Consider the following 18991-nt stretch of genomic DNA (forward strand, 5'->3'; position numbering starts at 1 on the left):
CGGAGAGACCCAGGCGTTTAATCTCTAGTGTCAGCTGCTCTATCTATAGAGACGCCATCGTTCAGCGTCTAGATTTGAAAAAGTTTTTTAGATGTGAGACGGGAAAACCCTGAATGATCGGGAACCTACAGACTTGTTTTAATAATTCAATTCAATTTTATTTATAAAGCATCAAATCACAGCAGTCCTCTCATTGGAAGAGAGCCAGAGAGAACTGAACTCAACCATGCTAACCTTCCCTCCTTTGCTTTAGCTGGCACTGGGTCTATCACCAACCCTCAGTTTGTGTTCAGGAAGTGAAAAGCATGATCAGCTGATTTGGGGTCAGCTGATCGACTCGACTGTTGAATATTCTGGGTCTTGGGTTGCTTTCACAGAACGTTTTTGGTTGTCCAGTCAATGATGCTGGAAATCTGTTTGTCCCAGTAATAAACACCGGTGACTCCGCCCACACGTCACACTCGGCTGTGTGCAGTTTTCAAACCTGTGCCAAGCTGTTATCTGTATTTCAGTCACATATTTTACTATTTTAAATAAATTGTAGTCGTTTACAGAAGCAAAAGAATAAAAACTGCCCAAACACTCATGACCTGACCGTACACTCAAGAAAAGATCTTCAAATATGAGTCAAAGTGGTCTTATGTTGTAGAAATAATGCTCGATCATGTCTTTCCACAAGCTTCCTGTGCAAATGTCTAATTCTTTACAGACTTAAATCTGTGAGCAGATCACCCGACATGACTTTCACACGCTTGGCTCTAAACTGATGTAGAAATGCATGTTGCATTTGAGGTCTGCAGGAAATCTGAGAGACAGCTTCTGGTGCATTCATGAGTCACTCTGAAGAGTACAGTAACTAACTTCATTTTGTCTTTATTTAAATAAACAGAGCTGTACATAAACACAGTGGAGAAAGTGAACAGTAGAAAAGTGAAAAGTCCGAGCCTTTCATGAATCGCTCGTGTGGTGCAAACCTGTGAGCACTTTTTAAACATCCAAACCTCTGAAGGCACATTCCCGTCAGCGCCTCCATACGAGACCGAGACTCCTCCCCGATTCGAGTACCGACCCGCTCGTTTAGCAGCGGCGGTTTAATTTCTCGACTTCCTCTGAGTGTCACTTAACGTCTTCAACATTAAAACATTTCTTCTTCTGTGACGGAGGCCTCAGGAGAGAGTCGTGACAAAAGAAGGACACACAAAGTGCGGGGTCTTGGGAGTCAGCTGATCCACGGCGCCGCCCTCAGGGCGAGTCGTCGAGCGGCGACATGAGCAGCTGCAGCTCTTTGAACGTGCTGCCGTGACGACCGACCTGCGTCGCCTTGTTCTTCACGATGTTGCTCAGGTTCTTCAGCTGCTCGCAGCACACTCGGCACTTCTGGTGTCTGGAAGCACAAAAACATCAGAGGCTCAAACGCAGAGGACAAAGACGTTGGCGAGTCTGTCCGATTAAAATGGTTTTCCTTCAGTGATTGAACAAACCGCCACTGATGATGTGTTGCTATGAATTATGGGACATCTTTGCTCCAGTGTCTCGTCTGATTTACATCATCTCTGCACAAACCTTTATAAGAGAAACTGACTGTCGCTGGTTACAGTTCAATTCATTTTATTATGAAGGTTCCTGTCGTCTGAGTACTACACCAAAGGTGGTTTAATGTTTCCTTTTTTACCTCCCTTGGAGGAGGAGACACTGAAGCATCCTTCATTCACAACAAATGCAGTGAGGCGCAGAATGAGTGCTGCCCCACCGCACTAACATGCTGCTCTCTCTGAAGCTCATCTCAGGAATAACGTCCGTTAACCTCAGCAGCCTGTGTTGCTGCTGGCGAGGACGCAGGCCCTCGCCAACAGCACAAAGGTGACACCTGCTGGACAAACAAACCTACTACAGTCACTAAAATACAGCTGTGGCTCCTGCAGATGCAGAGTGCAAAGAGGAGACCTGGAAGGGAAAAGCAGCCGGCTGAGGAGCGATTACAGCAGGAATCAAGTCTCTGGGTTCGAACACGTGTCAGACATCTTTAAAAACGTCCCACACAGAACGAGAGGTGGAGTCAGCCGAGGTTTGGGGCATTTCCTCCTCAGAGTAATCTGAGTAATCAGCAGATTGATTGACGGTGCTGCTAAATCAGTCAAGCAGCTGTTGGACAGATGTGAGACTCACCGCTCCTCTCGTGTGATGTCGACCCCGACGGACGGCGTGGCCTTTAGAGTGTCCGAGATCAGCGTCCAGAAGTGCTTCATGACGAGTTTCAGAGACGTGCAGCCGGTCTGTATGTAGCTGAGAAAACGCACAGAGAAGGAAGCTGATTGGATGATGGAATTACACGACATACCGACACACTGACGGCATCGGGGCAGGTTCAGGTTCAGGACGGGAGGAAGCGGAGATCTGCTCCACCTCCTGACAATCAAAGTACTCCGGGTGACCTCAGGTTACCAAACAGGAAGTGATCTTTCTTTTTACGTAAAATCCGAATTAGAGTTTTAAATTCACTTTGAGAAGACGAAATCATCTCTGATGCAACCCGAGCTGCCTCCCGGCAGTTCGTCTGAAGCATCATCAGAACTCATTTCTCTCATTGTAATGGTGACACTTGATGAAAACGCCCACAAAGATGCTGACGTTGTTTTAAAACGTACCCTCTGCCGCTGAACGCTCGCGCGCCATCTCTGGACAACAGAAACTTTACCTCTGAGCCGCTCACCTCTCGTACTTGCTCTGCAGCAGTTTGTCGAGCTGAGGAAGGACGACCATGCACACGTCCAGCTTCCACAGAGATCTGGAACAGCAGCGCAACATCTGGTTTTATACGTTCATAAAGGTCAGCAACCCGCAAACAACTGCAGGTCAAACTCTTCAAAATGAAACTTAGAAGACAGATGCAATCAAATAAACAATAAAAACTTTTCAGTGATTGGAAACAGAACAGACTGAAAATAATAATAATAATAAAGCTGCGTAGAACGATTCGTCTGTCATCAATCGTCAGCTTCTGTCACTGTTTTTAGATTTTTTGGGTTAAACTAACAAAGAAAGGTTTTGTTTTTGAACTCCAGTGTAAATAAAGGTTTGTACTTGTATAAAATCAGAATTGTGTGTGTGTGTGTGTGTGTGTGTGTGTGTGTGTGTGTGTGTGTGTGTGTGTGTGTCTCCACGCGTGTGTGTGACATCTTTGTCAGGACAGGAAATTGGCATGCTACTATAATTGTGGGGACAAAATGGCCTATTGTTGCAGAATAAGCAGATTTCTTTGTGTCTTTAATTAAACAAGCGGCGCACAACTTTAGGCTCTACAGCATAGGTGTCAAACTCTGGCCCGTGGGCCAAATTTGGCCCACAGACTAATTACATTTGGCCCGCGAAGCCATACCAAATTACTATCAGAGCTGGCCTACTGGTATTATACAGCTAATATATATATTGTTTAGTATTAAGCTTTGCTTGTTCCATATTCAGTTTTTCAGCAAAACTTGTTTGAGTCCATAAGAAAAGATTCATTCTTATATCTGGAGGAAGATTTTTTTTTTTCAATAAATATTAACGTTAGCCCGCGACCTTGTTCCAGTTTTGAATTTTGGCCCACTGTGTATCTGAGTTTGACACCCCTGCTCTACAGTAATTAGTCATTTAACTTGACTGGATAGATGTGTGAAACTCTCCTCCCTGAGGAGCAGCCAAGCCAAGGTGTGACTTAGGGTTCTCACAAAGATGTAGAAACGGGTTTGTGTGTGTGAGTGTGTACCTGTTTAGACAGCTTTGTAGGACCGAAACTTGAAATGTTACTATACTTGTGGGGACCAACAGTCACCTGTGAGGACAAAGTGCCTGTCCCCACGAGCTTGAATGCATTATTGAGGCTCAAATCCTCAGGGTTACGAGTAGGCGTTCATTTTTCATGGTTTGGGTAAGCGGCTCTCTAAAGCATGATGTCAATGAGATGTCCTCACTAAGATATGAAAACGAGTGTGTGTGTGTGAGACTCACGGCTGGGGGTTGATGATGTTCAGGATGTCCACGACTATGGACGGATCACTCATGGAGACGGCGGTGTCAAGAGCGATCTGCACACAAACAAAGAGCAGTTTGAAAATATTTTGATTGACACAAACGAACTGAAAACAAAACAATAAAAGAAGGAGCTGCATGAATGAGCTGCCCGGCTGTATCCGGGCAGAAGACCGCCAAACGGTCATGACCTTCTCACACACGTGCGAGCTGCTGGTACCGGTGTGTCAGCCTCACCTTGATGCCGTCTCGGGTCCACACCCCTCGGACCGTCTGCAGGTTCTTCAGTCGGCTGCTCAGCATCACACACATGGTCTCGTGACCCTTCTTCATCTGGGTCAGGGCCTCCTCGTCACTCAGGGCTCCAGATCTGTGGTTGGGTGAAGACTGACCGACCACACACGTTCAGCTTTATTCTCATCATCAAAGCTGTCGCGAGAATCTAAAAACACTGACGCGTGCACTCACGGGCAGGAAGTCGGCCACGTTCAGCCCGATGGGCTCGTTCCGGGCGCTCGAGATGATTTTGAGCTGCGGTTTGGATTTGGCCGCGGTGACGGGGGGCTGGGTGGGAGCGGGGTGGCTGGAGGACACTGTGCCCGCAGCTGGAGGGGACGGACGCTTCACAGCGGAAATGACCGTAGGCTCCACCCTCACCACGGGAGTGGAGGCAGCCAGCGGAGGACCCTTTAAAACAACAGACACGAGCAGTCACAGCCTTTATTCTCTGATCTCAGCTGTTTTTATGGGCATTTGATTTTTGGAAAAACTGTTAATAATGACAGAAACAAGAAATTATTACAAAATAATTTCTCACACATCATTTTAGTTGTTAATTTAGACTCATAAAACCTCTCATATAACCGCACTCAGACCAAAGTCACACAGCTGTTAAAGGTTTTAGATGGTTTTGAATTAAACTGATTTTCTGAAGACAAAGAAAAATCTTTAACTAAAGAAAGAGAAAACCGAGCGGCTGGAGGACTACTTTGTTGTAAACAGCAGGTATTTGAGCTCTGATAGGTTCGTTGCATTTATAGTCCGCTGTCCTAAGGCGTCCATGTTTCCACACAGACACACGGCTGCTGCGTTCACTGACCTGCTGTTTATCAGGAAAATTAGACTTGATGTCCTTCAGCTGCCGGCTGATCGCCAAAATGGACTCTGAGCAGAAGAAGAAATCATCAGGAAACGACCCAGTAACCACAAAACAGGAGCTGAAACACCTCTGTCGTGTGTTTTTGTGTCGTGTGTTTTTCACTGTCGAACACGTGATTTATTGTTCGTGTTTCATCTATAAACTGAAACGTCGGAGGCGCGTCGTCTCCTGATGTCTCACAGAAACGTGAAGCTGTGCTGGACTCACCGTCCTCTGGAGGAGCGGGAAAAGGCTCCGACATCTTAGGAGGAGTGCGAGCTGGAAGAGAGGAGAACGAGGAGCTCAGACTGCAAAATAAATGTGACGACATGAAAACAAAAGAAGAAATGACGAGAGTGTCTTTGTCCTCATTAGGATGAATATTTTAAAAAGGCACAAAGAACCAATCAGATCCTCCCATCCTGTTTGGCTCTTACAGCGAGTAATGTTTACTCCTCTCACTTTTCAAATATGGCCTGCTTCTCAAAATCAGCCAGAGCAGAACTGATGGCGATGCTGCAGGTGGATCAACAGGTGAGGAAATAGAAGCTTTCGGGGAAACTAAACACAGATTTTGTTGGTGCAGTGTTGATTAAAGATGAACTCAGCGTCCTTTTCAATAGCAATATTTCACAGATCTCGTTGTATGTACGTATAACTGTATTCGTTATTCAACATCTGAGCTGCGATGCTCCGGGTCCACCTACAGATGGCGCTCTTTGGCTGGAAGATGGCCTTGTAGTCCTCGGCGTTGTGGATCTCAGCAGACGACAGCTTCTCGTCCGCCTCGTCCTCGCTAGGGCTCCGCCTCTCCCCTTCGGGGCTCCGCCTGTCAGACTCTGAACGGTGCTTCAACCTGATGACATCACAAACATTTGTTTGTTTGTTTTTAGAAGAAAAACTGCAAATTTTTTACTTTATTTACTTTTATTAAAGAATCTGGAAGCGAAACTTTTCCACTGAAGTCAAATAAGATTTTTTATATATATTTATTTATATATATTTATTTATATATATATATATATATATATATATTTATTTATATATATATATATATATATATATATATATATATATATATATATATATATATATATATATATATGACATGTGATCTGAGTGTTTGATGAATGAAACCAGTGGCTCATGTATAAAACTTTAAATCCAGGAGTCAGTACTTGCAGTATCTGGAGTATTTTCTCCTGTCTCTCAGTGTGCCGTACCTCTGCGATCTGCAGGTGGTCGTGGGTCTCTCGTAGTTCTTTCGCAGTGCCGCTCCTTTGGGGTCCTTCTTCGGCTCTGTGAGCGGCTGGTCGTCCTGGATGATCCCCTGGATCACGGCGCCACCGCTCTTCTTTACCCTCTTCAGATCGACCACGTAGGACGACACACTCGACAGGTGATGAGACACGCCGATCTGACATGTGGAGAAGGTGGAAGATTAAGATTACCTAAAACTTCTGCACAGTACTGTTACTGAGCGGTGGGCGGAGCTACACACCAGCTGCTGGTTGCAGATGGCGAGGTCAGACACCTTTCCCCAGCTCACCGGCACCGCGTCAAAGCAGCGGTCCGGTTCCCAGCCGAAGACCCGCAGCGAGTCCGTGGCGCCGCTGTACAGGCAGGAGCCATCTGGGCTAAAACATATACACCTGAAACCACAGGGACAGGGGTCAGAGGTCACATTCCAGTTACACCCTGCTGCAACGGGGAAAAACTCACCTGACCGGAGTCGTGTCGCCCTCCAACGAGCCGATCATCGTAAACTTCTCCAGATCCCACAGCTTGATGGTCCTGCAAGCACATGCAGAGTTCATACAGCTGCAGCTCATTAGAGACACCTGTAGGTGTTTTATAGTGTCAGGTGAAGACGCTACAACACGGCTGAGGAACAGGAAGAGACCTCCAACAGATCCACGGTCAGCAGTGACAAGTCAGTAAATGAGGAGAAAGAGAAAAGAGGAACGAAACACGAACAAAAGAGGGAGTGGAGGGCAAAGTGCACCTCTCAGTGCATCATGGGAAGTCCCCAGGAACCTGAGGGATGGTTAGGGTCGCCTAACCCAGCTCTAACTACAAGCTAAGCTAAAGACATTTTTATAATTAATTGAAGAAAGTATGTGTTTGAGTCACTTCTTATTCTCATAAATGAGAGTAAGATTTATTCCATCAATAAACTGTTTGAGATAAAAATGACCCTGCTCCCTGTTCTGTCACTAAAACAGGCCAAAACCTACAAAATGTCTCATTTCTTTGAAGTGACACATTCAAAGCTTTAACGGCTCCATCACGATCACATGACAATCGGAAAATCAGGCCACAAACTACAGCTTTGCTTGCTGGTGTAACTTATAAACTGTCTCTAACACCAGGTCGATGTCCTCAAATTAAACATAATAATCAATTTAAGTGATTCATGTTGGAATACTTATTTATACTTCATATGCAAAAATAAAGAAATGATTAAATACTGAGTGCATTTGCTGGTTGTGTTGGAGAAAGGATGAGTTATTATTTCCATTTTATTATATTTATATTATATTTCCTGTTTACTTTTAGTTATAAATGTATGATTTAGTGGCACATGCAGAGGACATGTAGAAGACACAGGACATGTATGTGAAAAAAAGTAAAAGAATTTCAGACTAAAAGAAATGTTACATTTAAAAAAATGCCACAAACAATCAAACTCAGCACCAAAATAAAATCTTGGCGGCACAGAGAGAGGACAACCTCGCGCAGCCTCTGAGCTTCATGAAACAGAAAAACTAAACGAGCCACAAAGTGTCACAAACACTGATTCCACTCATGAGTCGCTCCTTCAGCTCCGAGCTGCTGCGTCTCGGGCGCTCGGCCTGCGGCGACGTACCTGTCGGAGCTTCCGGAGGCCAGCAGGTACTCGTTGGGGTGGAACTGGACGATGTTGACGGCGGCGGTGTGAGATTTGAATTCCGTGATGGTTTTCCCCTGAGCCAGGTCCCACAGCTGATGGAGACAAGAGGACAGGGCTGAGGTCATCGAACAGGAAGAGAGCAGAGCTCACCTCCTTCAGCCAATCAGAATGAGCGATTTTATTACAGGATGCTGCCGGTTTGATGCTTTCACAGCATTTACAGAATAAACACATCATGTTCACACTTTTAAATTCCCAAGATGCTCTCAAACACCCGAACATCCGACCGCTGCAATTGAAATGAAACTTAATTCTAAACATCGATGAAATGTTAGCCTAACGAGTCGTTACACATCACCAGCTTATTACTTTATTTAAATAAATGTAACTGAACCTGGGTCAAGAAGTGTCCTGAAAACTATTTTAATAGAAAAGATGGATCTTAAAAATCCTAAAACACTGAAGTGATTCAACAGACGGACCTTTTAAAACCATTTTAAAATGTAGAAGAATCTAAAAATGTTGCGATTCAATCGCTCGTTTTATTTTATGGGAACACGTGACTACCAAACATGAACCAGGACCAGCTGGAACATTTTAACGTCTTCCAGCCTTTCTGCACAGTTTCCTGCTGCTGATGTTCTGCTTCACAGTTTACATTCACAGCATCGTGTAACTCCTGCAGGTTATAGTTACTCTGAAGGTTTCTCAGCATCTACTGTTACAGAGTCAGAGTTACCACAACATGTAAGTACCGGGAAAAACAATCCTTAAAATATATTTTTTACATTAAAGGTGAGACGTCAGATCAGGTCGTACCTTGACGGTGCAGTCGTCGCTCGCTGAAGCTAACCACTTCCCATCAGGACTGAAGGCCAAACTCCTCACAGCCTGAGTGTGACCCTGCAACACCAACACTGGTCAGATTTTTGCTATCGAGACTCATGTGAAGCTTTTATTTTGAAGGAAAGTAGAAGCTCTGAGCCTGGTTCTGGAGTTTTTCCTTCCCACTGTCGCCAAAGTGCTCATAGGAGGTCATATGATTGTTGGTTTTTCTCTGTATGTAGATCTTAAAGTATAAAGCGCATTGAGGTGACTGATGTTGTGATTTGGCGCTGCATAAACAAAATTAAATTGAAGTCTCTCAGTTCTTTTAAATGCAATAATCCGTTTACTGTAAGACTCCATAAAAGCTCCGACTGACACAGTTTAATCCGAATCATTCTGAGCGTCCTCGGCTTTGGCGCACAGTGACCACGTGTCTGTGTGTGTTTGTTTTGTATGTGATGGTACAACTGTGGAAAACAAGCATCAGAATGTAGAGCGGGGCTTAAACATCTGAAAAACATCAAAAATCTGTCAGAAACCTGAAAACAATCAGGATTTAGCTTTTCACACGGTGCTGTTTCCAGGTCAGATGAGGTCAACTCATTTGCATAAAAGATCAGATTCCACTGAAGCAAATGTCCACATCACACTTTGTTAGGTCACCACAGGTGTGTTTACCAAATCCACCTGCAGCCACTGTCCACCTGTTAGAAACGTGCACCTGGATTCGAGCAGGATATTAGGAGCCGGCCTGTCATCCTGAGCACAAACTTACCTTATATCTGAACACGTATCCTTTCCTCCGCAAGTCCCACAGCTGACAGCAGAAAAGAAGAGACATTTCATTAGAGCGGATTAAGACTTCAAGGATGTTCTCACACAGGAAAGCACGCCTACCTTAATGTTTGTGTCCATGGAGCTGGAGGCCAGGAAGTCTCCAAAGGGATGGAAGCCCAGGCTGGTGATGTTGGCTTTGTGTCCCATCAGAGTCCTTAAAACTGAGCACAGGAAGCAGCAGGGTCACCTCTTTGCATCTCTTTCTAACTAAGACCCAGCTTAGGTGCATTAAAACGCCTCCGCATGATGGGACGGACGATTATTCTGACTGCGGGGTACAACGTCCTCCGTTACAGCCTGAGACTGAACACTGAGGAAGCTGTATCAATTTTCAAAATAAGAGTAGATGGAAAAATACTACTAATAATAACATATACTCAATCAGACTGATGTACTATATTACAGAGGCTGACATCATGTGGTATGACGGATGTCCTGTGTCCTCGAGGCAGCAGAGGTGGAAGAGCTCATAGCTCAAACTTTGCACTCAGAAATTTAGAAAAAACTCACCACACTAATAAAAAAAAGCAAGTTGATTTTAACATGTTTCAGCTCTTTGTGTGTCATATTTCTAATCGACTGGTTCGCTCACTTCACTTCTCTTTGTCAGTGTGAACCTTACGCTGTCCACCGCTGATCTAAAGCACCTGTGCAGATAAATTACGCACACAGACAGTTTAGAGGCGGTGAAGCTTTGACTAAAAAGCCTCGTAGCCACAGAACAGACAGAGTCTTACTCTTGGCAGCCTCCAGGTCCCAGACTCGTATTGAACCTGACTGCGACCCGGCGGCGACCTGCTCCTCCGACACGTTGAAATGGATAGACTCCACTGGGTTCTTGTGACCAGTCAGACTCTGAGAGGAAACAGTCAGAACAGACATCATCACCTAAAACTGCACCTCGCTCCTTTCTCAAAAACTCAAAACACAGACTGTATATCAAAATGTTAGTGTTAGTGAAGCTGCTGAGGGACACCACGTCACCTGTCAATCACAAAATAAGCCCACCTTCATCTCCTGCTTTATCGTCCCCTGAACACTAATGGAAACCATCATTTCCAAAATGAGCTTCATCTTTTATTCAATAAGACCTGAAAACAGCGACTGAGACCATAAAGCCGTCAGGAAACTGTTTACTGAGCTCAGAGATCAGGTGAGGAGGCGGCTCGTTTTCTCACAGACTTCTATTCACAGTCAGAGGAGTCGCCCCCTGCTGGACATCCATGAAAATCGCAGGTTTAAGCTTCACTTTTCAGAATTCAAATCTACACCCATCCTTTATACAGGGAGTGCAGAATTTCAATGATTTATTTTTACCAGTGAAACCAATATAACATCTCCACATTCACAAATATACATTTCTGACATTCAAAAACAAAACAAAAACAAATCAGCCACCAATATAGCCACCTTTCTTTGCAAGGACACTCAAAAGCCTGCCATCCATGGATTCTGTCAGTGTTTTGATCTGTTCACCATCAACATTGCGTGCAGCAGCAACCACAGCCTCCCAGACACTGTTCAGAGAGGTGTACTGTTTTCCCTCCTTGTAAATCTCACATTTGATGATGGACCACAGGTTCTCAATGGGGTTCAGATCAGGTGAACAAGGAGGCCATGTCATTAGTTTTTCTTCTTTTATACCCTTTCTTGCCAGCCACGCTGTGGAGTACTTGGACGCGTGTGATGGAGCATTGTCCTGCATGAAAATCATGTTTTTCTTGAAGGATGCAGACTTCTTCCTGTACCACTGCTTGAAGAAGGTGTCTTCCAGAAACTGGCAGTAGGACTGGGAGTTGAGCTTGACTCCATCCTCAACCCGAAAAGGCCCCACAAGCTCATCTTTGATGATACCAGCCCAAACCAGTACTCCACCTCCACCTTGCTGGCATCTGAGTCGGACTGGAGCTCTCTGCCCTTTACCAATCCAGCCACGGGCCCATCCATCTGGCCCATCAAGACTCACTCTCATTTCATCAGTCCATAAAACCTTAGAAAAACCAGTCTTGAGATATTTCTTGGCCCAGTCTTGACGTTTCAGCTTGTGTGTCTTGTTCAGTGGTGGTCGTCTTTCAGCCTTTCTTACCTTGGACATGTCTCTGAGTATTGCACACCTTGTGCTTTTGGGCACTCCAGTGATGTTGCAGCTCTGAAATATGGCCAAACTGGTGGCAAGTGGCATCTTGGCAGCTGCACGCTTGACTTTTCTCAGTTCATGGGCAGTTATTTTGCGCCTTGGTTTTTCCACACGCTTCTTGCGACCCTGTTGACTATTTTGAATGAAACGCTTGATTGTTCGATGATCACGCTTCAGAAGCTTTGCAGTTTTGTGACTGCTGCATCCCTCTGCAAGATATCTCACTATTTTTGACTTTTCTGAGCCTGTCAAGTCCTTCTTTTGACCCATTTTGCCAAAGGAAAGGACGTTGCCTAATAATTATGCACACCTGATATAGGGTGTTGATGTCATTAGACCACACCCCTTCTCATTACAGAGATGCACATCACCTAATATGCTTAATTGGTAGTAGGCTTTTGAGCCTATACAGCTTGGAGTAAGACAACATGCATGAAGAGGATGATGTGGACAAAATACTCATTTGCCTAATAATTCTGCACTCCCTGTATACAGTCTGCGCTCTGCCATGATGTGGTGCACTACACACAACGTAAGAGGTCAGGCAGGTTAGTTTAGTTGGAGGAAGATGGCGAGCAGTGGAGGGGAAACATGAGTCTGTTTAATTCCCATGGAGCGAACTCTGTTTTCATCATTTAACAATCAGAAATGAATCAATAATAAAGATAAAAGCGTGAGGTGGTGACAGGAGAGAGGCAGGTGTGGGCATCATGACCTGCAGACTGCAGAAGAGCAGTAGGTAAAGGATGGGTTCCTTTGAATCTGCTCATGTTTCAGGCCTAAAAAACCTCGACGGAAACCTTAAAAATTAGAAACCCATCGCATTTTGCATTGCGGGGGACTCACCATGATGCAGTTGGCCTTGCTGACGGCCCAGATGTTGACCCTGCAGTCCTCTCCTCCTGTGGCCAGCAGGCGGCCCGAGCTTTTCCCCAGAGCCAGACAGGAAATGTAGCTGGATTGAGCCTCGAACTCCTCTGTACGGCAACAAAGGAGGAACAAATTCAGGTCGGGCTGGGCTGCTGGACAGGAAGGGTGTGATGATCGTTTGAGTAACTTTAATACTCACGAAGGCGCCATGCGATCTTGGTTGTGCTGGAGGCAGCCATACTGGTCATACTGGGAGACTGGCTGCTGTGTTTGACGACCCCGGCTGAGGTTAATTCATGAGACGGACATCAGCTCCTGGTTTAAAATGGAGCACTGTAACAAAAAATAATTTCCCCCAGGGATCAATAAAGTATTCTGATTCTGATTCTGATTTAGTGTTTGCACTGAGCGTCAAACACCTGCAGGAACACAACACAGTGATAAATAAGTGATAGAAGAGATAAGACATATAAAACCGTCTCAGTCTCGCCTCTCTGACGCTGAGCTCTCATTTCTACTCCCAGTGAAGATACCATCGTCTTCAGCTCGGCCTCCAAACCACACAGGTGTCACTACCACCCTGTAAACCCTCCCTTTCATGCTGGCTGCCGTCCTTCTGTCACAAATCACCCCTGAAACTCCACCAAGCCTGCACACTTCTTCATGTCTCTTGTGTGCTGTCCCTTGTTTTGGATGGTTGACCCCAAGTATTTAAACTCATCTATTATTGGAAAACACTGTATACAAGCCAGAAGCCAGATGATATAAGTTAGTTAAACTGCAGGAATGTCTTAAAGATATAAAAACCTTGATGACCGTTAATTTCCTACAAATATAGTATCTAAGCAGATTCTTACTCTGGATGGCATTACCTTGGCCTCCAGTAACGCTGTGAGGAACCTTGGAGTCATTTTTGACCAGGACATGTCCTTCAACGCACATATTAAACAAATATGTAAGACTGCTTTCTTCCATTTGTGCAACATCTCTAAAATTAGAAATATCCTGTCTCAGAGTGACGCTGAAAAACTAGTTCATGCATTTATTACTTCCAGGCTGGACGACTGTGATTCATTATTATCAGGATGTCCTAAAAACTCCCTGAAAAGCCTTCAGCTAATCCAAAATGCTGCAGCAAGAGTCCTGACAGGGACTAGAAAGAGAGAGCAGATTTCTCCTGCTATAGTCTCAGGCTGCTGAAGGATTCCCATGATGCACTGAGTGTTTTCTTTTCCTCCCCTCACTCCCATACCGGCCCCTCCCCGAGCGTGGTTCTTCTCGAGGTTACTTCCTGTGACAATAAGTTTTTCCTCACCACTGTCACCAAGTGCTTGTTCATTTTACCTTTATTTATACAAATAGTCCTGAGACTCAATGCCTCATTTACAAGAGAGACCTGTTTCAAACAGGCATAATAAAATAACACCAATAAAATATTGAATATTTTACCAAGTGTCTACACAGTCAAACTAAAAACAAGATTCCCAGTGATGATTTCACAAAACCATTTATGCGTCTTTTAAAGTCTACGAGCAAAATCAGCTGAGAGCCTGAAATCCTTCTGTCATGTAATCCATGAGGACGGGACAGAAAAGGAGAATACCTTCTCTCTGAGGTCTGAACAGTGAGTGCAAAGAAGTCCTGAGACCGCAGATTGTGACTAAACTATTTGTCAGATTACAGGTAATCTGACAAATAGGAGACGAGTAAACCAGAAATGAATTTAGAGACAAAATGCTATCAATGAACCATCCTGCATGAGGCTAATGAGGACTAATCAACCAGTGAATATAACGTACAGTGGTGTGCTAAAGGTTTTGAGCCGGTGATAAATCTTAATGCCGTGATAAACAAAGTCCAACGATCCATTTCTAAGAAAAACAAAACTCCAGCTTCAGCCTAGCTTCAACAGGAACTCGATGTTTGTAAGACTCCACAGCTTCATTGTTAATACATGTACCTTGAGAAGATACAAGAGAGGGAAGTTAGGATTAGGGTTAACCGAACCCTCTGAGAAGAACACAACCGTGGTTTTTTTTATAGATGCATTTCAAAGACAGCCTTAGCAGAAACAGCTGTGACTGTGTACGATCAAAAGCTAACTGCAAATGTTCGAAAACCATGTCGATACCAGGGTACCAGATTATTACCACAATTAATCATCTGCGTAAAAATAGGCAGTTGCACTTAGATTTTGTCCCACAGCACTGACATAAATAGTAAATAACGCAGGTCCCAAGACAGAAACCTGTGGCACTCCATCAGTCACATTTAAAAAACTGGAAGAGAGACCATTAAACTGCACACACTGCTTATGGTGAGAAAGGTGCTTAGCTTGGTCTGAACGGCCCTTTTCCAATAACCTCTGACATAAAACCCCACGATCAACAGTGCCGGAGGCTTTCGATCAATAAAAAGAGGGGTGCAGTATTTCTTTGCTTCCAGGGCCTCGTAGATATCATTGAGAACTTTAAATTTTAAACCTTTAAGTTACAGTACTGGAGAGATAAAATATCATTTTCATTCTGATAGCTCTAAGGTTGATTATTCCTCAGCCATTAAAGAATCTCAGCTAAAATACAGAGTTTGCAGATTGGTTCATATTATTACCATCCAAGAATCATCACCTTTCAGGAGGGCAGTACAAAGGCACACTGGGATCTCTGCTGAAGTGTTCAGTTGTATGGAAAGATTAAAAATATAAGACGCTGGCTCATCTATGATGCTTGCAAGCAGACGCAAGAAAAACGGAGACAGACTGTCTGGACCGGTGACTTTTTAATGTTAATGCTCTTCAAAGCTGTCAGAGAGAGAATTTATAGTCTGCCAACGCGTCCCAGGGACTTTGAGACTGTCAGTGGTTAAGATCAGAAAGTGATCACATTTGGATTTCCTAATAGAAGCAGCGAAGCTATTACGCAGCTGCCAAACCTTAGCCATTGGCATCAGTGTCGGACTTTCTTGAAGCTGCTCAGGGCTGCTTCCTGTCCCGCCCTTTCACTCTGACCTGGCTAAAAGCAGCATGTTTGTCCACAAGGCAGATAAAACTCTCAGAGTAATATTTACAAGCTAAGTTAACACCGTCCATCAATGTAAAACTGACCCAATGTAAATTCATGAAGTCGTGACAAAAGGCTTGCTCATGTAAAAGCTTTAAATTTCTGTTTGTGATGATGCTCAGAGCATGAAACTGTTCCTCGCAGCACCAACCACGCAGCGATCAGTCAAGTCGCTGGTAAAAACTGCTGTGGAGAAATGATGTGGCACATTAATCAAAGATGATTTATCTGGGGAATAAGGTGTGTGGGGCTTTAGTCATTTGTGTTAGATTAAAAACAGTGTGCCTTAAAATAATCAGACACAGGAGAAAACCGATCCCAATTAAAATCACCTACCAGAATGATTTCATTATAATAGCTGAGCCAAAGAGGAGAACGTGCCAGGGTCAAAGTCAACAGCAGTTAAAGACCTAGCTTTATAAAAAAACTGTCACACTTCTGCCTTTCTGAGGCTGCTTGAGCGATAAATTTTAAATCCATAAATTCCCACATCTCACGTCTCAGAAACAATTATTCATTTGGCACTACCTCCGGTGCTTGCATGTTAACCTTTCCACTCGTCTCTCTCATTGTGTGAATGAGAGTGAGACGAGTGGCACGTTATCCTCTTCGGTTCAGCTATTTTCCTCCTACTGACTTTCATTCCTCTTGTGTTCAGAGCATACCTCGACCTGCTCCCACTGCAGCTCACGGTGTCATCTGCAAACATCACGATCCACAGAGACTCCTGCCTGGCCTCGTCTATCAGCCTGTCCCCATCACCACAGCAAACAAGAAGGGGCTCAGAGGAGATCCCTGATGTAATCCCACCCCCATCTTGAACCCATCTGTCATTCCTACCACACACCTCACCACTGTCTCTCTCTGTCCTCATACATGTCCTGCACCACCCTCACATCCTTCTCTGCTACTCCCGACTTCCTCATGCAGTACCACAGTTCATCTCGTGATCCATAAAGACACGGTGCAGATACATCATCAACAACCTCAAAGCAACCGCACAATTCAAACTCCTTGAATTTTTTTCTTAAATAACATAATTCTTCACCTGCAAACACAAGATTTCACAAATGAACAAACAGAATAAATCTTGTTTGGTGTTATCAGGTGATGTCGGTTGGTGTCTGATATTCATTTCCTGCTATAACAAAAGTCTCCCAAATATGGGATAAATAAGATATTTCTCATCCTCATCAGCACCTTCATCTACATCCAAACTGTTAGATAATATCTATTTTTCTAACACAAAAATAATACTTAAAATCTGCAAGAACCTTCATGTGTTACTGTCTGCAGACTGAAGCGAACATTTCTGTTTATGGAAACTGGCGCATTTTTCTCAGATCATAACGTGTATGAAAACACCGGTAAACTAACTGAGCAGTGCTGTTGTGGTCAGGAGTGTTTGCTCTGCTCTCCTGGAGCTTCAGCTAACTTCAGGTAATCTCATTAAGGTTCTTCATTAAGCTCATTAAACCACAGACGAGCTCATGTTCAGACTAACACAGCAGAGGAGGTCCGTCTGCTCCCCACTTTAACCCGTTAACTCTGACTCTGTGGCGGGTGTTCCAGATCAACTGGCGTTTAGATCAACTGGCGTTTAGATCAACTGGCGTTTAGATCAACTGGCGTTGGTCGAACAGATGTGTGGCAGTCTTGCGTTTCAGGAGCTCCTACCGACAAACCAGCAAAAAAACGCCAAATGTGTCACCTGTGACACTTGTGAGGTTGTCTCAAACACACTCCGTCAGTCTTGATGCTGTTGAACAACAAAATGTTTAAAAATGTGGCGAGTTTACCTGGTGATATCCTCATGCGCGACGCGATCAACTGGCGTTTAGATCAACTGGCGTTTAGATCGCGAAAACAGCAAACAAGTATGTTGTTCACAGGACACAAAGAGTAAACGATCGTTTACTCTTTGTGTCCTGTGAACAACATCGGCGTGGTGTTACTTGTTTGCTGTTTTCGCGATCTAAACGCCAGTTGATCTAAACGCCAGTTGATCTAAACGCCAGTTGATCTGGAACACCGGTGCTGACCTAACCACCCGCCGTACCGAGCTCCGGGCTAACGTTAGCCGAACACTGAGGCCGGGCATCGGCGTCAGGAGCAGCGGCTCCCCGGCGGAACTTGGACCGAGCAGACGCAGTCTGGCGTTGGGCAGCTTACCTCGGTCTGTCGGTCACCGACGAACGGCTTAAAGTTGATCCGGTGAGGCGGCGACAGCAACTTGTCGACGGTCCGTTTACTGCTCGGCTGCAGCTTAGCAACTGAATCACACACCTCACTTCCGGTGACGTCATTACCCTTTTCCCCCAAACAACTTTATTAACAAATACGCTTCGAAGTCATGACTGTAGAAAACGATCACTAGGTTGAACTTTTCAGTAGCGCCGTTAACTTAGCGGTATTTATCTTAAATTTCCATTTCTCCAGATTTGACATGTTTCTCTTTGTTTTTATTTTTGTTACGTTTGCCAAACTTTTCCCTTTTTCTCAAATCTTTTCTGGTAAATTTAGATTTTTTTCCTTATAATTTCTCCTAAATGCATCTTTTATTTTCTTGTGATTAAGTATTTTCCCCCTCACATATCTGTCCCTTTTCTAAATTTGGTTTTTAGTTTCTCATAAACCTGGTTACCCGCCCCCTCTAAATTTGCCTCTAATGATTTAAGCTGCACTGAAAGAAAAGCAGCTTTGTAAGAAAATGAAAGCTATCTAAAATGACATTGTGTATTTACAAAACTAAAATAAAACTAAATTAATTAGGAAATTAATTCATTAGTTCAGGGCTGGATTGGGACAAAAAATCGGTCCGGGCATTTTGACTAGTGACCGGCCCACCAGGTATTACAGGAAAAGCCATAAAGCCTTTGAATGAAAACAAACGCTGTTGTGACAGTGATGTACAGTCTTGTTGGTATATGTAGGATTTCTATACATTGTACATCAGATGAAAACTTTGGTTGTAAGATTCAGATAATTATTTATTAAAAGCGAGACATTTTAAATGAGAATAAGAAAGAAAAGTATTTCTTTGCGCCCCCCTCTCCCTGTTAATGCCCTACCTGCCCCCCTGGCAAAACTTTGCTAGACCCGCCCCTGCACAGTTACCAGCTGTCAGCTACATAAAAAAGGATCCTGGTGTTATTTGTCTCTCAGAAACAGTTGATAACTTCAACTCATTCATGTCATCTAAAAGGTAAACCTGTTTC

The 18991-nt window shown here is 44.2% G+C and overlaps 1 protein-coding gene across 3 annotated transcripts; it reads right to left on the reverse strand.

Moving 5' to 3' along the window:
- Positions 1–855: 855 nt before the first annotated feature.
- LOC146718108 (katanin p80 WD40 repeat-containing subunit B1-like) lies at positions 856–18270 on the reverse strand. 3 transcript variants are annotated; one of them, XM_085473141.1, is made up of 20 exons: positions 17946–18270; positions 12914–13047; positions 12691–12821; positions 10445–10562; positions 9768–9868; positions 9646–9687; positions 8862–8945; positions 8019–8134; positions 6872–6943; positions 6651–6801; positions 6373–6566; positions 5857–6005; positions 5378–5428; positions 5111–5175; positions 4480–4698; positions 4249–4398; positions 3991–4067; positions 2711–2785; positions 2167–2283; positions 856–1384 (listed from the first exon to the last, which is right to left on the reverse strand). In XM_085473141.1, exons 2-20 carry the CDS (start codon positions 12960–12962, stop codon positions 1243–1245), a joined length of 2103 nt encoding a protein of 700 aa, XP_085329267.1. In that variant the 5' UTR covers positions 12963–13047; positions 17946–18270; the 3' UTR covers positions 856–1242. The 3 variants fall into 3 exon arrangements, with proteins under 3 accessions (XP_085329267.1, XP_085329350.1, XP_085329426.1); XM_085473224.1 differs by lacking the exon at positions 17946–18270 and adding an exon at positions 16439–16553; XM_085473300.1 differs by lacking the exon at positions 4480–4698 and having other exon boundaries at positions 4249–4356; positions 17946–18252.
- Positions 18271–18991: the final 721 nt, after the last annotated feature.

This window comes from Copadichromis virginalis, linkage group LG1 (assembly GCF_057382275.1).
Source record: "Copadichromis virginalis isolate Kocher_CV1m ecotype Utaka linkage group LG1, C_Virginalis_male_GT1.1, whole genome shotgun sequence".
Classification (NCBI taxonomy): domain Eukaryota; kingdom Metazoa; phylum Chordata; class Actinopteri; order Cichliformes; family Cichlidae; genus Copadichromis; species Copadichromis virginalis.